Source organism: Triturus cristatus, chromosome 7 (assembly GCF_964204655.1).
Source record: "Triturus cristatus chromosome 7, aTriCri1.1, whole genome shotgun sequence".
In the NCBI taxonomy this organism is placed as follows: Eukaryota; Metazoa; Chordata; class Amphibia; order Caudata; family Salamandridae; genus Triturus; species Triturus cristatus.
In genome coordinates, this window is record NC_140590.1 from 261639577 (window position 1) to 261661043 (window position 21467).

The following is a 21467-nucleotide window of genomic DNA, read 5'->3' on the forward strand; positions in this document are numbered from 1 at the left end:
TTTAGCTAGAGCTGAACCAGCAGAGGTCCAGCCTGTACTATACAGCATCAACTTTAGGGCATTTTCTTTTTTTAATTCTTTTTATTGGATATACAAGTACAAAGAGACAGCAGCGTTGCAATAGAAAATACAATATATCAATCCTCTGCGATACACATATAGCAAATTGCAATATTGCATCACGAAACCATTTCAATGCTTGGACTTACGAAGACAGGTCCGTGTCTTCTGTTGGTAACAAAGGTGCCTCACATATATCTCCTCTGTAGGCATTCCAGGCGCCCCAGATCGAGGACCACTTTTTTGGACACCCCCGTGCAATGTATACTGTCTTTTCCCTAAACCTGCACCAGTCACGGTTTTGTTTCCATTTTGATAGTGTGGGTGGCACATCAGACACCCAGTGCTGCGCTATGTCCCTCTTTGCCGCTGTTAGACCTAAGGTTACCCAAGTTTTCTCGGAGGTGTTAAGGTCCACTGGCTCCCATATGTTAGGGAGGCAACGCTTCGCTTCAGGGTGTATGTTTTTATGCAGAACCATCCTAAAGGTCCGATGTACAGCCAGCCAAAATCTCTGAATATGGTTGCATTCCCACAGGATGTGCATAAATGTGCCCGCCTGCCCACCCCCTCTGACATTCACTCCCACCTTCTCTCCCCATGCGTAGCAACTGCAGTCCTGTGATATAAATCCTATGAAGGATCTTGAGTTGAACCAGCCTCAATCGAGCGGAGATACCCACCTCCTGGGGGACCCCACCGCCTCCCGCCATTCATCATCATCTATTTCAAGGCCGTCTGCCACCCAGTGCTCCCTAAGCTTCTCAAGTGGGTCAGAGGTATTGTGCAATAGTTTCCTATACGTAAGGGAGACCACTTTTTCCGGTAAGTAGCCATCTAGTAGCCTATCCTCCAGCTGGGTAGAGTCCACTTTAGGGCATTTTCATCCATCATTCTTTATCTGTCATCCTACATTCTTATTTGATCACACCTCTTTTATCGTCCCTCATTCCTCATTTCTAATCCCTCACTCATAGTTTATCTCCATCCGTCACTCATCAGCCCTCCATCTCACAAAACAAATGTTGAATAAAATGGACAGATGATGCTGTCCTAACACAGACATGCATCTGGCCAATTTAGGACATACTCCTAATTATTCACCCCTCCTTCCTCTTCCATCTCTTCTGCTTCGTCGCACATACTCTTCATTCCTCCCTCCACTAGTGATGAGCAGCAGTGTTGGTGTGATTAGTTGTGCCAACACAGATAAGAATGCCAGGTGGGATTTTTTTTTTATATAAATAGAGAAACGAAAGTAAAGAAATACCTTGTTGGGTTTCATTGTTTTCAGGACTTGCATTTAGAAAGCATGCACACATTTTCTTTTTCAAACACTGTACAAGCAACATGTGATATAGCTGTAATACTGGAAGGCTTTTGGCACAAACAAGCAGGAACTGGGTAAATATATGCATGCCTATAGTCCTTTGAACTATGTTACTTTGGTCTATGACTATATTCATATGCACACATTTTGTAGGTGTATTGCGTCACACATAAACAACATTATTTTAATGTTTGGAAGACACTTTTTACTATTGTCATCACCATTGTTTATTTTGGGTAGACCTATCCATAAACGGTGTTTAAAATATAAAAATTTAACATAGAGAGAAAAAAACAGAAAAAAAGAATCTGTACAGAAAATCAGAATTAAATACCAAATACGATGCATCTAATCACAAAAGGTAAAAGAAACAATTGTCTATTAAGACGAACAAATATCTGATAAATAACAAATGTATGAAGTATTTGTACAAATACAACTATCAGTTGGAAGCAGCAATTTTGTAGAGTGTAGAAAAAAATATTTACATGCAACTCCGTGATCTGTTCGAGCAGTATTTATTGTACAATTTCTGAGTAGTTCATTCTAATTTTCCTTGCCACTTAAAATCTGAGACTGAGCGAACCACTGCCAGGAGAGTACTAGAACATGACATTCTTAAGACAACCAAATAACCAGTAATACTCCTATTCTAGAAAACCACAATAATCCATTTCATCCTGATTTTTTGGGTAAAATATGATAGAACACCATAACGTGGGCCTTCATTTCACTTTATCACAGTAACAACAATACTGCAACAACTCCAAGCAATTGGCTGTAAATCTTGCTAGAGGTAAAATGCTAAATCTGAAATTAATGTGCTGAATCTTCGCAAACTGTGGCTCTGCTGGTTCTCGATCTTTTTTAAAGGAAGTTATACGTTTATTCAACAGAAAATATTTACTCTGAGACTGCTGTGTCTATTATTGCAGTGTAATCTGTTCTGTTTAATAGTGGTCCATTAGGTGTTCTTACGTTCTATTGCTATAGCTGTAGTTATGAGTTGAGGTTCACTCCAGTGGTTGAAAGAGAGCTCACTTTACTATCATTTTGAGAAGTGACAATGCAGGAAGAGTTTTATTAATTTATAGAGTATTTTTAGAAATGAGAAATTTTGACTTTGGAAACAAATTATTGAGGACAGTGTAAAGCTGTGCAACACACTTTTCTGTTCATTTGAATATGTTTTTAAGAATGTTAATTGATGTGCATCTGATCACTACTTTGAAGCTAATGTAAGTGTTCTTTTTAAAAGCATTTAATAAAACCATTCGTACCTAACAAATAACCAAACATTATCTTAATAAATGTGGCATGTTGGTATATTATTTCCAGCATTGAGCACTTCTTGATTTTGGGCACCCCTTTCTAACATTAGTTCTTTCACTTACCTCAAGACGAGGGTGGAGAGTGGGAATGAGTAGTGAGAGCTAAGGTATGAGCACTGGATTATGGGTGAGTGGTGATGGCTAACGGTAAAGGGATCAAGGATGAAGGGTTGATTGATGAAGGGTGAGGTATGGAGGATGGGGAAGGATTGGGAAGAATAGAGGAATGAGAGCTAAGGCATGAAGAGTGAGGGATGAGGAGCAAGGTGTCGAGGGGTGATGGATATGGGGTGATGGATAGATGGATGAAGGTTGAGGAATGATGGTTGAGGAAAGTTTGAGGAGTAAAGAAGAATGATAGCTGAAGGATGAAGAATACTGATGATGCCTGAGGAACGATGGAAGGAAGCAGAGGATGACCTAAAACGGATGCTGTAGTAATGAAGATCAAAACACACAAGATGATGAACGGAATGTTGCACATTGGCAAAACATTCACCCCCAGTCACGGATCTGGGTTTAATCCATCGTTATTTTGCTCACCACGCCACCCCAGTTCAGACATGGCCATATGCAAATCAGTCTTGACCCTGTGCCTCATGGGAACAGTCCAGCCCGAACTGCCAAGCCATGTCTTCCTTGGACCAGAATCAAGCATCCTAGGACCGGTTTCGGGGGTTTCACCCCTCTTCTGCCAGGATAGCTTGACTCCAGTGGCGTAGTGAGCACGGGACCAACGTCTGGACATACCCTTCCCACAAAGGGCGAACAGCAAAACACACAAGATGATGGACGGAATCTTGCACATTGGCAAAACATTCACCCCCCGTCACAGATCTGGGTTTAATCCATCGTTATTTTGCTCACCATGCCACTGGAATCAAGCTATCCTGGCTGAAGAGGGGTGAAACGCCGAAACCGGTCCTAGGATGCTTGTTTCCAGTCCAGGGAGGACCTGACCTGGAAGTTCGCGCTGGACTGTTCCCATTGGGCACAGGGTCAAGACTGATTTGCATATGGCTGGGTCCAAACTGGAATGGCATGGTGAGCAAAAAAGCGATTGATTTAGGCCCAGATCTCTGTACTGGGGTGATTGTATGACATTGTTCTGCATTCTGTCCATCAATAGTTCTTTTTGCAGTAGTAATGAAGATAGCAACATCTTTGATTGTCATAAGCCAGGATTATACCAGTGGTGTAGAATTTTATCAAATATCATCTTGCCCTCATTGCTTCTTATCCATATAATAGACTTATCTAAATCCACCTGTCTGTAACAATAAAGAATTAAAAAATCACTTCTCCGTTCGGTGCCACCCATTAAGGTATGGCCACTGGAATTATGCAGTTTTTGCAGCAGCTGTCATGTTTATGGACGTGTCACATTACCACATAAGCCGTCATCTGCTGCATAATCTGCAGATTTTAACAAAAGAATGTTCCTATGGCAATATGAGCAAACGTTACTAAAAAGTCAGAAACGTGCGGTGGAAGGCCCCTTGCAAATGTTGACTGGTCACCTTTCTGTAGGTTTTTGCGGAGTTTGTGTTAAACTGCTACTAATGAGATGAAGCCTTTGCCCAAACAGTGATAACTTGTGTAAAAATGGCAAAACAGTAAAGTAATACTATCGTAAAATGTTCCGCATAATTTGTCTTTCTTGCCCTATTTAGTTAACACTGCCACATAATTTAGTACTCCCCCTAATTCCAGTGGCACTGCTTTAAAGTGACACATTATGACAGTGTTTTAATTATATCAACCTCTAATTATAACAGGCTCTGATTATGCCAGGGCTCTAAACGCGTTTTGATTATTATTATTTCTCATTTAGATAGATGTTCTCCCTTTTTTCAGTGCTTTCATGGTTTGGTGAAGACTTTTCCGGTGGTTCCTTATTTTCCATTGTAGCCTGAGGTCTGCTTATGTTTGTTGGCAGTAAGGACGAACTAACTGTTCTCGTTCTACTTTCCATTCTAACCGCTCAAAAAAAGATATATTGGCGGCAGTATTGCTCAGTAATATTGCGATTCAGTCTTGTTAAGCCTATCCAGTGTAACTTCTAGATTCTGAGATAATGAGATTTTCCTACTTAATTGTCCTATACATATATATATTATTTCCAACATACAGCTACAATATGATTGTATGTATGTATATATGTGTGTATATATATATTCACTTAAAAAACCATAGGTTTCACACATGTTATAGTTGGGTGGATATTTCACTCGTAAAAAAACAATGAAATTCCCCCGTTATAGTTAGTTCAGATAACTATAACTCGCGCGCCCGCAATCCACTGCTCATGACGTCACATATTACATCACTCATGACATGGTCAGTGGCATCACTCATGACATCACTGATGACATCATCCTTGTGATAGAGTGGCGGTCGCGCGAGTTATAGTTATCTGAACTAACTATAACGGGGGAATTTCATTGTTTTTTTTACGAGTGAAATATCCACCTAACTATAACATGTGTGAAACCTATGGTTTTTTAAGTGAATTTGCAAGGTTTTTTAAATGCTAATTCCTAACTATAACGTGTGTGAAACCTATGGTTTTTTCAGTGAATTTGTACGGCACCCTGCGCGCATATAGATATTGATATGCTTTTAAATGCTATTTTCTCAGGAAATACTGAACAGATTTACACCAGACCTGCAAAAGGCACTTCCTTGACCTTATGGCTACCTCTCTGCCAAATTTCAAGTAATTCTGTTCAACCGTTCGGGCTGTAGCTGTGTCTAAAGGTCCTATGGGAAAATGCATGGGGAAAACGCGTTTTGGGACCCCCCTTTTTTCTCGGCCCCTACTTGACGAATCACCCCGAGACTTTCAGGGTAGGAGCTGAACGGAGCGCCCCATTAGTTTTGAAAATTTCGCGAGGATTCGTCAACCGGCGCAAAAGTTATTCAAAATAGAATTTTCAGATTTCCTATGGAAACACGATCCTAACTATAACTATCTACTGGCGACCGCCAGTAGATAAATAAATATATATATATATATATATATATATATATATATATATATATATATATATATATAGCCTGGTTTATAAACATCTGCCATGAGTGAGTCTCCCTACTTAAGTCCCACTCACTGTAAACTCTGTTATAATGGGTCTAATGCAAAACCATAAAGGGGAGAGGGCATATTTGGAACGGACAACTCTTTGTCCCAGAAGTTTAACATTAGTGCTAGAGAGGTCCTACCAGTGGGAATGTACTCCTATGTTTCCTGTCTTCACTAGTCGGGCTAAATATTTATTTTTAAGAAGGACTCTCACCCAAGCAAAGTGTGGCGTGTTTCATCATTCAGTCCTACGTCCAGCACAATTATTGTTGCTGGACGGGCTCAACCTCACTATTGAAGGTATTACTTTGATGGTAGTTCTAAAGACTTCACAAGGGTCTGGAAATTGTGAAAAGGTTAAAATAGCCTGCTGGTGTACCCAAAAACATATTTTATTAATAGGACACCGTTGGCTAGATTAAAAGGCAGGGCGGGATGTAACAGGGAGTTTTCCTTATTGTCTCCCGCATTCGTCTGTCAGCATGTTTCGGATGGTTAATTTATGCCCAAAAAGTTATCCGCCTTTCATCCGGATCATGCAGATCCCCTAAGGTATTATGGATTTTTTTGTAGGAATTTGAATACAGGGTGTGCTTCTCGCTCACTCCAATCATACATGTACACGTTTTACTTTACTGCCATTTCCTGGCATCATGTACTCTGGAGGAATTAAGTAAGTAGGTCTGTGGAAACCGGTAATATGAATTGTTATTCAATTCATGCCATTATACTATGTGTAGGCTTTTTGTGTGTCGTTCACTGCGTTCTCTCTATTAGGTGGTGATAGAGTAAGATGGTGCTATATACACACAATCAGTCACCAGTGAGAGGAGTCTTGTGTTTCAAATTAAGTTTAACATTAACCTGTGTTCACGCTCATTGGCCAGTGTTTGGAAAATCAAGAAAAGTAAAGTACTGTCACACACCCAAATTGTTACAATCACCAAATTTAGAGTCGAGGAAACTGTGAACATTTACAGAAATAAATCTACTTCTTAACAGGGGTAGAATTGCCCCATAAGAAAAATTGCAGGCAGGCGTATCCTTCGCCACACACTAAAAATACATGAATTGCCTCCTTAAGCCTGCTACCAGAGAGTGTAGTTGGTTTTCATGTGTGTGGAAGAAGTGGTACTTGCTACTCCATGGCGTGCATCCGGTAATTACACCTATTTTAGATTCCGCAACTCCTGTATGTTACTAGGTGGGGATCAGCTCCTGTTTACAGTTACAATCACGGTTTGCTGTCTAGACGCTTAACGTGTGGGGGTGTATTCTGTGGAGGTGTTGGCGCAATGAGAACATTTGCAGGGCGTTTCCTCTGAAAAATAGGCGTAAGCCTACCTGTGTCAGATTTGTTCACCTTTCTGAAAGAATTGAAGACCTGGTTATATCCACTTTAGGTTCATAATCACAACTAGACCTTTCAGGCAGTTGTGCTGACCATGTGTAGGCCTTATGAAGTGAGTAGGTACATGTGTAGTCATTACTAAAAAGTGTGGGCTTCACTGTATTATGCTTTATGGGCAAAATCCGCATTCAAACTACAGTTTTGCCATCATGAGAACTAGAGAGTAGCATGATCCTTTGATCATGTGGTATAAATGAACGCCCCCCCCCCCCGCCAGTACAGATCCAGTGTCACTTTTGTCATGCCTGAACTCCTAGTGCTTGAGGATCTCATTTTTCTCCGACTCAACTTCTAGTGAGGATGAGTTCATTACCAGCTAGACCCTCTCCACACAACAGGGCCATTAGCCAGGAATTAGCCTTGCTCATTGGAGGGGATGAGGGGTAATCTGCATGTGCTAATTACCTTTTACACTGAACCTGACTTGGGAAGGCCCACTCTCGTAGAAACAAATGAAGACCGCCAGACCTCTGGAGCCAAACACAGGCGGGCCTCTCTTTTGAGTTTTTGGAAGGAAGGATGATGATATCGTGGCAGTTTGGGCGTGATTTCACACTCTCAGCAAGAACACTTCAAATAGGCTTAAATGTCCCAGGATGCTGTGCAGGAGAGATGGGGCGGGGTGCAGTGTTGTCACCCTAGAATTTAATGTTGTATTCCCTCAAGAATAGGGCAGAGGTGCCTATCTTCTAGAACTTTCGACCCCTACTTAAAAACCCCTACACAATGAAGAGGCAGAAGACCACACTGGATCTGGGGGAGGCAATGCCAGAACAATGCCCAGCTGGAAGAGAGCAGGTACGTGACTCCTTCTGTAAGAATGGACTCGAAGACTTCTGATTCCAGGTGCTCCCCAGGGGCTATGGTTTGTTTTTCCCACACCATCTGGGGACAGAGGGAAGGGCCTGCTGGGGTGGGGTCCTGGAAGGCCCCCTGGATCTTCTGTGGACTGTTACTGCAAGAAAGGTGACCTCTAAATATGGGGAACCCTGACTTCCGCTGCCCCAGGCTCCCTGCTGCTAGCCATCCAGAAGGCCGTGGGTCCTGGAGGGTGCTAGCAGGAAGGGCTCTCTGCTTGGAGGGTACTGCTGAGGAAGACTGCGGGCCCAGAAGATTTCCAGGTGCCCAAACAGCAGATAGGTCCTGCACATGGATTGAGCACAGTGAAAACCAAGCTCCTACAGAAATATAAAAGTTTAGAGGCCAGGAGAACAAAATCCAACAGTCATGGTAGCTAGAGCTGGTCACCAGAAGCAAAAGGACACCAAAATTGTCGTAATGGTCTCAACAAATCCAAAGAAAACAAAGGGAGAAGCTCGGTCCCCCAGGGGAACCAGCCAGCATAGGTGCATGCATTGCTCTGTCCCCTGGAGCTGCCTGAACACCGGGGGTCAAAACCAAGAAAGGTGAGGAAAAGAGGAAGCCGTCGCGGGCCTCTCCCCAGAGTTTTTTTTTTATCCCAAGATTCATTTTTCCCGGGTACTGACACAACAAAAACCGGATACCAAGGCCGGCCCATCCATGGAGCACCGCCATGCTCCGGCCTTCTGCTCCTGAGGACCAAAGAAGAGGCTCTGCCACGTGCTCCTCCTACCCCTGTGCCTGCGTCTGGTGGGTGTGTGCCCAGCCTCTGCTCTCCCCCTCCCCCCCCCCCCCCGCCCCCGCCCGCATGGACCACAGCCGAGACAGTAAGGATGCTGTCTCCCATGCCGTCGCAGAACAGTGTCTCCGTGCTGGTGGGAGCTCCCACGCAGCCCCACTGACTGCCACAAGCTGGGTGACTGTAGTGTGCTGTATATGTTTACATGCTCTCGCACTGAAGGCGCGAGAACTCGTATTTATTTGATTGTAATTCTACAGTCTGGCTGCGAACGATGCGTGCCAGGATCCGACCAACATTAAACAGTTGGTGGAGGTCCTGGTACGCAGCGGGAGCGCTTGGCTGTGGGTGCCATAAAAGGTTGAATAAATTCTTCTAGAAGATTGCCAGCCTACCTCTTCATTTCATTGGCGACAAGGAAGAAGGACAGACTAATGCATCCGGCACCCACCAGCGCTCTTCAGGAAATTAAAGGCAATACTTTTTCACGAGACTCCGCCTCACTCCTTTCACACGCTCTTGCTGCCAGCTTGAGGTTTTATTTCGTACGAGCTGCTTCCTGGCTTCCGGTCTTGATGCCAAAAGCATTCTGGGCGATTTCCTTGTAATTGGAGACATCGCGGTTACAACGCGGTTTTTCCTAGCAACGAGGGAAAGCAAGCCCGGACGCTCTCTGTCCATTACGCTTCACGCAGACGTATCCTAGCAACGCCAGCAAGCTCGAGTCATGAAGATCAACGCTTGTTTATTTCTACATGAAAGCAGTCATGCTCTGGGGCACTTTAAATTACCTTAGTCCAAAGGTAATTCAACGCTACTCTTCTGATCCCAGGTAGGATCCAACCTTCATCTTCACCACACAGTGACAGGCACACTCTTGTTTTAAGCACAATTCAGCCTGCACTTCTCACGGTGACAGGCACACCTTTCATATGCACGTTTAAATTCAGTGCTATTTTGTTCATTTTTCAAGGGACTGCTTTAACCTCAATGCATATTATTACTGTAAAATAGATATATCAGTAACTTGTTGACCTCAGTTGCTTATTTTGAATTTAAATTATTTTATTTAACATAGAATAATAAGTCATTTTAAATGTTTAACTTATTTATAATTTAAATATAATTCATTGATAATTCAGTTTCTTTCATGGCCTCTGCTCAGCAATTTGCGCAACCTCCTTTTTTTTTTTTTTTACAACAACCTGGAAAACCTGAAATTCCATGGCGTCAGTGGGTTAAAGCCTTTGATAATCATATTGTGGCTATAGACGCTGTTAAATTTTCTCATGATCGCAAAGTTGCTATTCTTTACGGTTGTCTAGGTCTGGCGGCGCAACATGTATTTGAGAATTTACCAAAATTTCCCACTCCACCTGGTGAAGCTGGGGATGCGCAACATTGGAATTCTTATAAAGAAGCATTAGCTCGCTTAGCAAGACATTATGACCAAGAACCAAACATTATGCTTGAAAGACATTTTCACAGGAGAAAACAGCGTGAGGATGAAACAGTGGATGAATACATTGCTGCATTACGTGTTCTTGCATCCACTTGCGAGTTTGAGGCAGATCCAGAAATTTACATACGTTATCAGTTCGTTTTTGCTTGTTTTTCAAGAAAAATACAAGAACGCCTTCTCAGCTGTAGAAAACCATCCTTACAAGATACGATTGATATTGCCAAGAGTATTGAAAGGTCCATCGTTACTTCAAAAGTTCTTCAACAAGATCAATCTATTAACTCCTTCAAGTCGATTCCAAATGACCCTGCGAATTCTGTCAATGCCGTTAATGTTCACAGAACTTATAAGCAGCCTTTTAAAAGGGTTAACAGAATATGTTTCAGATGTGGTTCTCGATCACATCTTGGCAATCATCCCATGTGTCCTGCGTCAGGGAAAAGATGCGTTTCATGCTAAAAAATTGGGCATTTTCAAAGTGTTTGCACATCTGTCAAGAGACCTACCAGAGTCAATAGCATAGAAGTTGCAGAATCTCTTGAGGATTGTACTAAACAATGTCATGATATGATTGTTTCAATTGAATGCAATTCAATTTTCAATCCTCATTATGTCAAAGGCCCCATAGGTGTTGCACTATTTGGCAAAATTGAAATTCCAATCATGGCAGATTCAGGTTCTCCAATAACCATTTTATCAGACGTAATGTTTTTTGAGAAGTGGCATAATTCCATTACCTTGACCAAAACAGACATCAATCCAAAAGCGTTTGGGGAATTTGACATAGAGATGTTAGGATATTTTATCTCAAGGTTGGAGTGTCTTGAAAGATCAATATACACTAAAGTCTATGTCGCAGTTAAGGGACGCAATATAGTTGGTTGGCAGGATCTTGCTAGAATGGGTCTGTACCTTGTTCCTGGTGGTGATAATCCCAATATGCGTGGTGATCCTCCCAAAGGTTATTCTCCAGCCGGATGGACAGAAAATGAACTGAACACATTAGATTGTATTGATGTCACAGATCATTCACATGATATTAAAAAAGATTCTAGATCTATTTCCTAATTTATTTTCTGACAAACTTGACACTGTCAAAGGTTTCCAACATCAGATAAAGTTAAAACCAAATGCTCAACCCTTTGTACATAAGGTTCGCACATTACCACTCAGTGCTAGGGATGAACTCAAGTCCACACTTAAAAAAATTGTGTGATGATGGGGTCATTACACCTTGCAACTCGTCAGAATGGGTTTCTCCCATCGTTATTGTCCGGAAAAAATCAGGTGAGGTTAGGCTATGTGCGGACTTGCGCACTTTGAATAAAAACATCTTAATTGATTGTCACCCTCTCCCAAGAATTCATGATCTTCTTGCTAGTTTAGGGGGTGCAAACATTTTTTCATTAATCGATCTTCGTTCAGCCTATCACCAAATTCGTTTAACAGATGATTCCCAAGACTTTACCACTTTTGTCACACCCTTTGGTGTCTATAAATATCTTAGGCTTCCTTTTCGCCTGGCATCTGCGGCCAGCGTTTTTCAAAAGATTATGGATAGTATATTTCAGGATGTCCCAGGGGTCCAAGGCTATCAAGATGATATTCTTGTCTTTGTCAATGACTGGGAAACGCATGTAAAAAATCTTACTTGTGCTCTAACAAAATTGAATGATGCTGGCATGACTATCAGACCTGACAAGTGTCAATTTGGTAAGCAACAGTTAGACTACTTAGGTCACACGTTGTCTTCTCAAGGAATAAAGCCAAAGTTTTCGCTTGTCGAGGCCATCAGTCATGCCGTTCCTCCCAAAGATAAAGATGCTCTTTGATCATTCTTAGGTTTGGCAGAATACTATGCCCGTTTTGTTAAAGGTTATGCTCAGACTGTGGAGCCATTACGCGCCCTATTGCGCAAAGGCTCAAAGTTTCTTTGGTCCAATGAGGTTTCATCTTCATTTGATCAAACAAAAAAACTGATTGTTCAAGCCCCTGCACTGCATGCATTTCAAGATGATTCTAAATGTTTCATTATGGTGGATGCCAGTCTCACAGGCTTGGGTGCAGTTCTTGGTCAGTGGGTAGCGGGAAAGGAACACACCATAGCATTTTCATCTAGAATGCTTAAACCTGCAGAGACCCATTATAGTACAATTGAACGCGAAGCACTTGCTTGTGTCTGGGCAATAGAGAAGTTCAGGAATTGCATTTGGGGACGTGAGTTTGAACTATTCACTGATCATACACCTCTTACACATTTACTTGATGGTGATGGATTTGGAAGAACCTCTGCCAGGTTGGTTAGGTTATTGTCAAAATTGCAAGAATTTCATTTTACTATCAAACATATTTCTGGCGGAAGAAATTTCAGGGCTGATTGTCTTTCACGCATGGCATTTCATGAGGCTCCTGATTTGGATGTTGTTGAAGACACGGAGTGTGTTGTTGCTGCACTTGATGCGATCAAAGAATGTCCTAACGTTACTGAACAAATTTGGTTGGAAGCTTATAGTAAGGCTAATACGCTTAAACTGGTCATGCAATATATTGTAAAGGGTTGGCCAGAAAATAGAAAGCTGTTGAATGAGTTAAAAGCCTTTTCCATGGTTGCTTCTGAACTTTCTTTGGTCAATGGGATGGTTATGAGACATGAATCCTTTGTTCCCCAATCGAGTTTAAGGGAGGATATCATTAAGTGTGCACATCAGGGTCATTTGGGGATTTCAAAAACCTCTCAACTCATTATTGGTGGCCATCTTTAGAATCACAGGTCAAGTTTTATATTGACTCATGTTCAGAGTGCCTCTTATCAGACAAAAAGTGGAAAGTTATGAAAACACCCCTACATCCTGTCCCATTTCCAAATAAACCTTGGGAAAAGGTTGCCGTGGATTTTTCAGGTCCTTACGATCTTTTATCTCCTTATTTAAGGTTTTTTTATTTTGTTGATTGACTATCATTGCAAATCGATTTATCATATGTTTTGTGACTCGCCTAGTTCTAATAATGCCATTAGATTTTTGAGGAGGGTGTTTGCTATTGAAGGTTCACCCTCCATTATTGTTAGTGACAATGGTATACACTTCGTTTCCCAGACATTTTCCGGGTTTTTTAGCGGAAAAGGATGTCACTCATTTCAAGGTTGCTTTATACTCCCCATCATCTAATGGGTTAGTTGAAAGGGCTAACAGAGTGGTCAAAGATGCTATTCAAGTAGCTCTTTCATCAGGAAAAAATGTTCAGGAGTTAATTGAGGAAAAGTTATGGTCATACAACATTTCACCACATTGTGCAACAGGTATTCCGCCTTTTTCCCTGTTGAGAGGTAGGAATGTTCACACTACGCTGTGCCCTAGTTGGTTGCAGGATAAACAAGAATACGCCTCAAGATATAAATCTTGCATCACGAGTTCTAGAAAAACAATCTTACATGAAAATGGTGCATGATCAAAAGAAAAGTTTTAATGATGTTGATTTAAAAATTAATGATTGGGTTCTTATCAAAAATCCAAAAAGAGTGGCAAAGGGTTTGTCTAAATTCACTTCTCCAGTGCAGGTTACTAATGTGAACAAAGGTTCAGCAAGGGTGGTGGAACAAGAGATCGCTTGTCCGACTTACTGATTCACAAGTTTCCTCCTTATAGAAATCATCCAAGCAACAGTTTGATCAATCTGATTGGACAACTTGGTTGCATGATTCTTCATCTAATTTTGCTTTGCTTGGTTCTCAGAGGGAAGCTGTTGAATCTATGGGTGGACAATTGGTTGATGAGGTTCCTCATGATAGTACGGGCATGCATCGTCTTCACCCATTGTTGTGGATACACGTCCAAGAAGATTGCCTGTGAGATTTGATGACTATGTTTTGTCTTAATAATTCCAACTTGTTATTGCTGTATTATCAGTTATCTTTTCACTTTTGTTTGTTAGAAAGAGAGAAGTTGTAGTGTGCTGTATATGTTTACATGCTCTCGCGCTGAAGGCGCGAGAGCTCGTATTTATTTGATTGTAATTCTACAGTCTGGCTGCGAACGATGCGTGCCAGGATTCGACCAACGTTAATCAGTTGGTGGAGGTCCTGGTACGCAGCGGGAGCGCTTGGCTGTGGGTGCCATAAAATGTTGAAGAAATTCTTCTAGAAGATTTCCAGCCTACCTCTTCATTTCAGTGACCCAAAGGATGTGCAGGGGCACCTGGGTTTGAATAGAAAAACGGGCACTGTGGTGCGAGGCTGCCTTATTTAAAATAAAAGAATAAAATGGTGCGAGGTTGTTCATACAATATTCAGGCCGCGGGGAGAAGAAGTGCCTATAAACCCCTGCAAAGAGCTATAAACGTGCATATTTTGCTTTTGTGTTGCCCCAGTAAGGCAGGGGCACTGCTATCGAATACAGGGCATTTTGGGGACTGCCAGTGACGCAACAGCCCCCACAAAAATAACCCCACGTCGGTTGTAAATCCTTGCTCTGAATCAGAGACTACATAAATGGCCTTGGGAGAAGTATATATATATATTTTTTTAACTTTGGAGCTGACCCAAATGCTCTGGAATGTGGGGATCTCTATTGATGGATCACAGGACTCCACTGGCAGCATGTCAGAAGGTAAAGAAAGACTTGTGCACACATTCTATTGAAATGCTTTATTGACCACGGCAAAGTCGACAGTAAATCATTATCATCTATAACAGTTTAGTGGTCCTGCATGGATCTAGTATGACATATATCTGCTTTTATCAATGTGGGGATCCCCTGACAGAGCCAGTAGGCCTACCTTATGCTAACGACACCCCATTGTTTTGTGTCTAGTACATGTTTGAGGTAGAGTGGCAATAGGGCTTAGGGTTGCCAGGCCTATGACTCGTTAGGAGGGTGTCACTGTAGGTATTGCCACCTTCTGTCTGCATAGATTTGTAAATTAATGTGTTTTATTGAGTAGTGTGTGTATAGTAAAGGACTTTTCTTTTTTATAAGTAATAGCACCAACTGGACAATGAGTTTTTGGATGGAGGTTGTTGTCTGACTGGGGTACTAGCCCACACCACCTCCTCTGAGTATGCCTTGGACTGCTCTGCCTGACTACCCTGAGAGAGTCAAGTGCTATAACAGGGTCTTGGTATCCAGTAGATGGAAGGCTGCAGACGTATTACTTGTGAAGTACCTACATTGTTCCCAACTAATAACCCACTTTCTTACAACCACCAATAGATGTCCTCCATCTTGGTGTGCATCTGAGATTAAATCTAGAGCACACAAACTGTGACTTGATGCTGCCCCAGCATGCTGTTTAATGGTTCCTCTCCTGACCTAAATTCCATGTTCAGTTATATCCTGGAATATCAGGATCCCCTTAGTTACAAGTTAATTTTTCATTGAAAGGATCGCCTGTTGCACACTTGCAGAGTGAAAATCGGCACGAGTTAGCTGTGCACCTTTTTCTTCGCTGACAAGTGCACAGTTTTGATTCCAGCCAAACCGAGTTTGAATAAAGTGGGAGAGATGCAGATATCTGCAAATATCAGTTCTTTTTTGGTGGTGTCCAGCTTTGCATGTTGACTTTCCAACACAGAGGCACAATAACGGCCCATTGCTGTCTCCAGTACTAGTACCCTGATTACCAAGGGAGCTGGTTCCTGTCAAAACCAACTACACTCATGAGCTGCCCCCATGTCAGCTGCTTTAACACGTTTTATCAGTTAGCTGATTGGAAATGCGTTCTTTGTAAACAGGGCTCCATTGGGCATTCGTTCATTGATAGGGCTCCACAGGACTTCTATTCCATTGGAAATTAGGTTCCATGGGGTACGCTATTGATAAGGATCCTCCAGTTCAGGTGAATTTGATCATAAATGAGCTTCCAAAGGACATTCTGTCATAAATGAGGCTACAGGAGAGGGGTATTGTATAGTAAATGAGGAATCCTGTAATAAGAGAGTCCGTAGAGTGGGCATTCCATCATTTATGTTATGTTATGTTATGTTAAAATGATATTTATAGAGCGCACGGCTACTCAAAAAGAGTGTCCCGGCGCTTTTATTTAAGGCAGACTACAATATAGTAACACAACACGTTAAAAGAGAAAAGCGACACAGACAGAAAGGAAAACAACGACCAAAACAAGACCTACTGAATAAACAACCAGGATTTAAGATCCTTTCTAAAAGCTAGTAAGCTGGTGGCTCCCCGCAATGTAAGAGGCAGAGAGTTCCACAGCTGAGGCGCCAGTAGTCCAAAGGAACGACCTCCCAAGCGCGCTCTCATTACTCGCAGGACGGACGCCAAAAACAGGTGTTCTGATCTTAGAGAACGCGCCGGTCGATAGAAGGCAAGTCTCCTTTGAAGGTACTTAGCTCCCGTCGCATGGAGAGCCTTAAATGTCAAGGTCAAAGCCTTAAAGGCAATCCGCTTGCGGATTGGAAGCCAGTGCAGGGTCTGGAGCAAGCCCACAGCACTGACACGTCTGTTCAGGCCGAAAGACACAAAAAGAAATGAAGGGCTTTCCATCGTAAATGAGTTCCCATGGGGCATTCTGTTGTAAATTAACTCCCATTGGGAATTTTATATATGTATCTATGGGGTAGCTACACAGCTCGAGCCTAGCTGAAAGCCAGTAGTGCTATACAGGGTCAAAAGTAAAGACAAGGCTAATTTGAACAACATTGATGGCGAGTTGAGCAGGTCCAGTTCCTAATGTTTATTAATGTTTTGTCTTATTTTAGAACTCACAGTGCTTCTTCTTCAACTCCGAGCACAGGGAGCAGCGGAAGGTAAGAAACTTTACCCTCAATATCCAGTGTGGCGCTGAAGTGTGTTTCCTATCACTCCCCGGCCTTGTGTCCATGATTCTGGTAGTTACTAAGAGTCTGTCCATACTGTGCACATTGTTTACTGTCATTTCCAGTCTACCTTGATGGAGTGTTCTTGACTGGGTAAAATTGGACAAGGAAGGTTTACTGTGACTTAACTAGGTTTCCAAGGGGTGATGATGGTGTCTTGGGTATGCTCTTGAGTGTCACACTGCAGCAGTAAGCTTGGGTAAATGTGTTTCCTGATGTGGAGATTGTTAAGTTTTAAACAGCTCAAACACTAATGGGGTCATTACACGACTATGGGGAGACAACACACTGATGTAATGATCACACAGTGAGTAGGGGTTCATGCTGTTGCAGATTTCACACATTGATAGGGAAGTCATTCTCTCACAGGGTGGACTTTCACTTACTAATGGGAAAGTCAGTCGCTCAAGGGTTAAACACTAATGGGGTGGTCATGCTGCTGGGGTGGCCTGAACTGATCATGAGGTATTTAATGGTAAACCACTTACTGTTGATGGGGTCACCCACTGATAGGGACATCATACAGTAAATAGGCAGACAGCGAGATGAATTTACACACTGCTAGAGAGTTTCTTTCACGAAGGGGACCTCACACCGTGATGGACAGGTCACATGCTTTATATTTGCTCTTAGTTTTAATGGTGGGATGAGTATCTAAATAATTGGAGTATGCTGGACTGTGAGAGCTCCTGGATCCCCAAATACTCTCTGGTAGCTTTCCGGGCCAAGTGCACTTCAACCTGCCTGGCTCTGCCTCCTGCTTTTTCTCCTCCTCCGGCTTTGAACCTATTCTGCTTCTTCTGGATAGTGCTAGCCCTTGCGGAGTAGGATTTGTCACAAGAAACACATCTCTTTTGCAAGGAACACCTGCACACAAGTGAGATCCCTTCAGTTCCAGGGACTACTATAGCAATGTGTGACAAAACAAAGCCAGACAAGGCACAGCTAAAAGGATGGCAGTCAACAACAGGCCTCTTGGCTTTGCCAGTGCTTGTCATCTTTACTGCCAAGGTCTGGAGGGACCTGACACCCCACCCTCTTAAGCCATCGCACTTAAATGGTATCGCTCCTTAAGAGAAAAACACAAACGTGGCTGACGTGGTGTTCGACTGATGCGGCGCGTACCCTCTGGTCAGTGCAGCAGTCAGTAGTTGTTTTCACCAGCTGAATAAACCGAGATACTTTTCACCATGGAACATTGTGCACTGTTATGAAGGAATCAGTTCCCTCTTGCCTTGATTACTGCAATGCTGTCCGTGGCGGTTGCCTAGAGCCTAACTCTAGAGATGTCAGGGCCTCCTTGGTGCAGCCTCTCCCCAGTACAGCCGTTCGCCTTTAACCGGTCTCGTCTCGAGGAAGGACCATGTTTGGCATGTTCGCAGGTCTCTGCACTGGCTCTCTCTGGCATACAGCTCTTGCTTTAGGGTGCTTTTCATGACCAATGAATGCCTACAGCCTCCACTGCTAGGCTATTTGACCTCAAAAATACCCCCACTCCCCACAGGTTGTCCAGCACCAAGAGACCCGTGGGATGATAAGCACTACACAGGCACAATCGGTCAATCACAAGGCAAACGCAAATACATACTTACACAAGCATTAGAAATGACAATATGCCTTACTTTTGAATACACTGTCAAGCCAGACCTAAAAAGCCATGTAGGTTAAAGCTACCCCCAACCCATCTGAGCTACTGCCAGAGAAAACCAGCATAAATCATCTCGTTACCTGAGACACTTATACAGCATTACAATGTCATGTGTGTGACCCTGAACGTTCAACCTCAGCCAGCTGTATCAGTAAACAAAATAATCACAGCTGTGTGGCGGCCTAGCATTTTTTGTGGAAGCACACATATGCCAAATCCAAACATGTACTTCTGCGCCCCAGCATGTGGGCTGAGCCAAAACCCCTCTCTAGTGATGCTCACATAATTGTCTGGCGACATCTGCGCTTTCAGGCCAGACTATCATAACAAGATAGTGGGATTATCACTGCAAGAGCGGATTAAAACCGTGGCCTGTGGAGTGTGGGCAGATGCAGGAACTGAACAGCTGTCCACAGAAAGAGCAGAAAAGAGACTGACCACCATGGCTGGTGGGGTGGTCTGACAGCATTCACTGAAACAAAACAGACATTCGTGTAATATTTGTATCGACGACCTCTGTGACCTATAAAGTTGTATGGCCTAGTAGGACAGTATGCATTCAGCCTCATCTAGGGTAATGGGCGCAGTGAAGACATGCATACAAATACAAGACACCGCCATATGTACTCATGGGTCGAATGAAAATACAGGCAGGTAGGTGTTGGGCAAATACAGACACTCGGCAGATGAGCACACACAAAATAAAAACCCAGAAACAGCGTAGACAAACACCCCGGGCGGGTGGGGGCTGGCATCACACAAACCAAATATATGTGTGAGGCATTGCTGCAGGGGTTGCATTCTTCGATGAACAACGCGAGATTGTTAAAATGCTGCAACAACAACTCCAGAAGCTGTGCACAGCTTTAGAGAAACACATTCCACGAACAATGCAACGAGTACAAACATACTTTCAGAGACCGTGTTGACAAACACCCTGGGCAGGTGGGGGTGGTATCACAGTAACCGAATATATGTGTGAGGCATTGCTGCAGGAGTTGCATTCTTCGATGAACAACACGAGATTGTGATAATGCTTCAGCAACAACTCCAGAAGCTGTGCACAGCTGCATATAAGTCTCACTCCACGAACAATGCAACGAGTACAAACATACTTTCAGAGGCAGGGCAATAGACATCGGTTGGGAGCACAGCATGAACGCCTTTGTTTGACCACTGGAGACATTGTGTGTGTGCTGCGCCCGCATCATCTCTGCCCCCCTGCAACGTGGCTCATCCTCCTTGTGTTTCAAGGTATTTTCCCACTTTGTTGTCTACATAGTATATGTTCTCCAGTAACCCATGATGATGAAGGACAAAATATATGTTCTGAGGTGAGAGAGAAGAAATAAGCATCTGCTTGGAGTTTGGAACAATACAAGGAAAGAGAGGTCCTGAAAGTGAGAGAACCGATTACCAAAATATCTCAGCTACATTTGTTTATCACAATATACTTCTTCTTGTGACAGCCTGAAGCCGATTTGAAGCTTGTTACTAATAAAAAAAAAAAATTATATCACAGAACTGTGTTTCTTTGATACTGAACCTTTATGGGCACTGTCGTCTCCACAGTTCTGGCACAAAATGTTTCCTTCCTGAGGCAAAATGACATTTCGCCGGTTGTTTGCTTCCATTCCTCTGGTAAACAGGCTGTTCCTGGGGCCGTTTGTTACAATATTTTGGCCTGTTACAGTGGCATTGTGACCCTGCTGCCTGCAGTTGCTTTAATGAAGAACCTGCAAATTTCTTCAGGAAAGAAAACGATTTGCAAGCCCAGGGGTTCACAGGGAGGCGCTGGTCGGGGATTGAAACAAAGAGCCTCTTCTGCCCACTGAAAACTCCCCTTATTTTGGTGTTGTCTCACAAGAATCGGTCACGTGTTGCACACATGACGGACAATTTTGCACTATTTCCAAGAAGCGTTCAAGTGACACATGCACTGATGACCAGGGTACAAATGACATTTCATACCAGCAGTCACTGTAAATACCAGTTTGATGTTTGTGTAAAATCAGATGATTTAACACAACTCTGAGACTTTGGTTTGTTTTTAGGTCTCTCCTGCGTTGCAGCGCATGCGCTGCTTCGCCCTGGCGAGATCTGTTGTCGTTGCTTTTGTGTCCAGCTTCTCTGGCTGCGGAGTTGCTGTCTGCCCTGTCTCCGCCCACTCGGCGAAGCTGTCTTCCCACCAAGCCGTTGTAATCTGCAGTTTCGATTGTTAAACAACTCTCTCCACGGCAGGCTCGCATGGTGACTTTCACTTTGCCGAACGCTGTTGCAGGCAGGACGCGCTCACAGTGACACAAATGCAGAGCACTTCAAGCACGGCATTGCGGATGCCACGCTTTTTAAAAATTATTGCTTGTTTAATTATTTTGCCGAGTGCTTGTTAGAACTGCCGGTGCTGAGCTCTGGTATGCAACTGAACGGCCGAGGGGCTCTGGGCCTGATCGCAGTACGCTCGCTTAGCCTTCTCCGTGTCTTTTCGTCCTAGCATCTTGCTTCCTTGCATGTCGGAGGAATGTGCACCTCTTTTAGATAGTAAAGTGCAGGATCCCTTGGAACAAAACTGAATGACGTATAACTTGTGTATAGATGCCTAGCAAAAAAACACACAAGGTAAAACTTACACCTCTTAGGTTAAAGTCTATCCACTATAATGAGTTATTTAGATTAAATTCTAACACATGAATTAAAATGTTTAC

The 21467-nt window shown here is 43.0% G+C and overlaps 1 protein-coding gene across 2 annotated transcripts in view; it reads left to right on the plus strand.

The window, feature by feature from the left end:
• Window positions 1-21467, plus strand: part of LOC146809360 (chaperone Ric-8A) — a 362752-nt gene that overhangs the window by 26825 nt on the left and 314460 nt on the right. For both annotated transcript variants that reach the window (XM_085616159.1, XM_085616160.1), the window contains exon 2: window positions 16998-17045. In XM_085616159.1, coding sequence (XP_085472285.1) covers window positions 16998-17045 — 48 coding nt within the window. The remainder of the gene's footprint in view (window positions 1-16997; window positions 17046-21467) is intronic.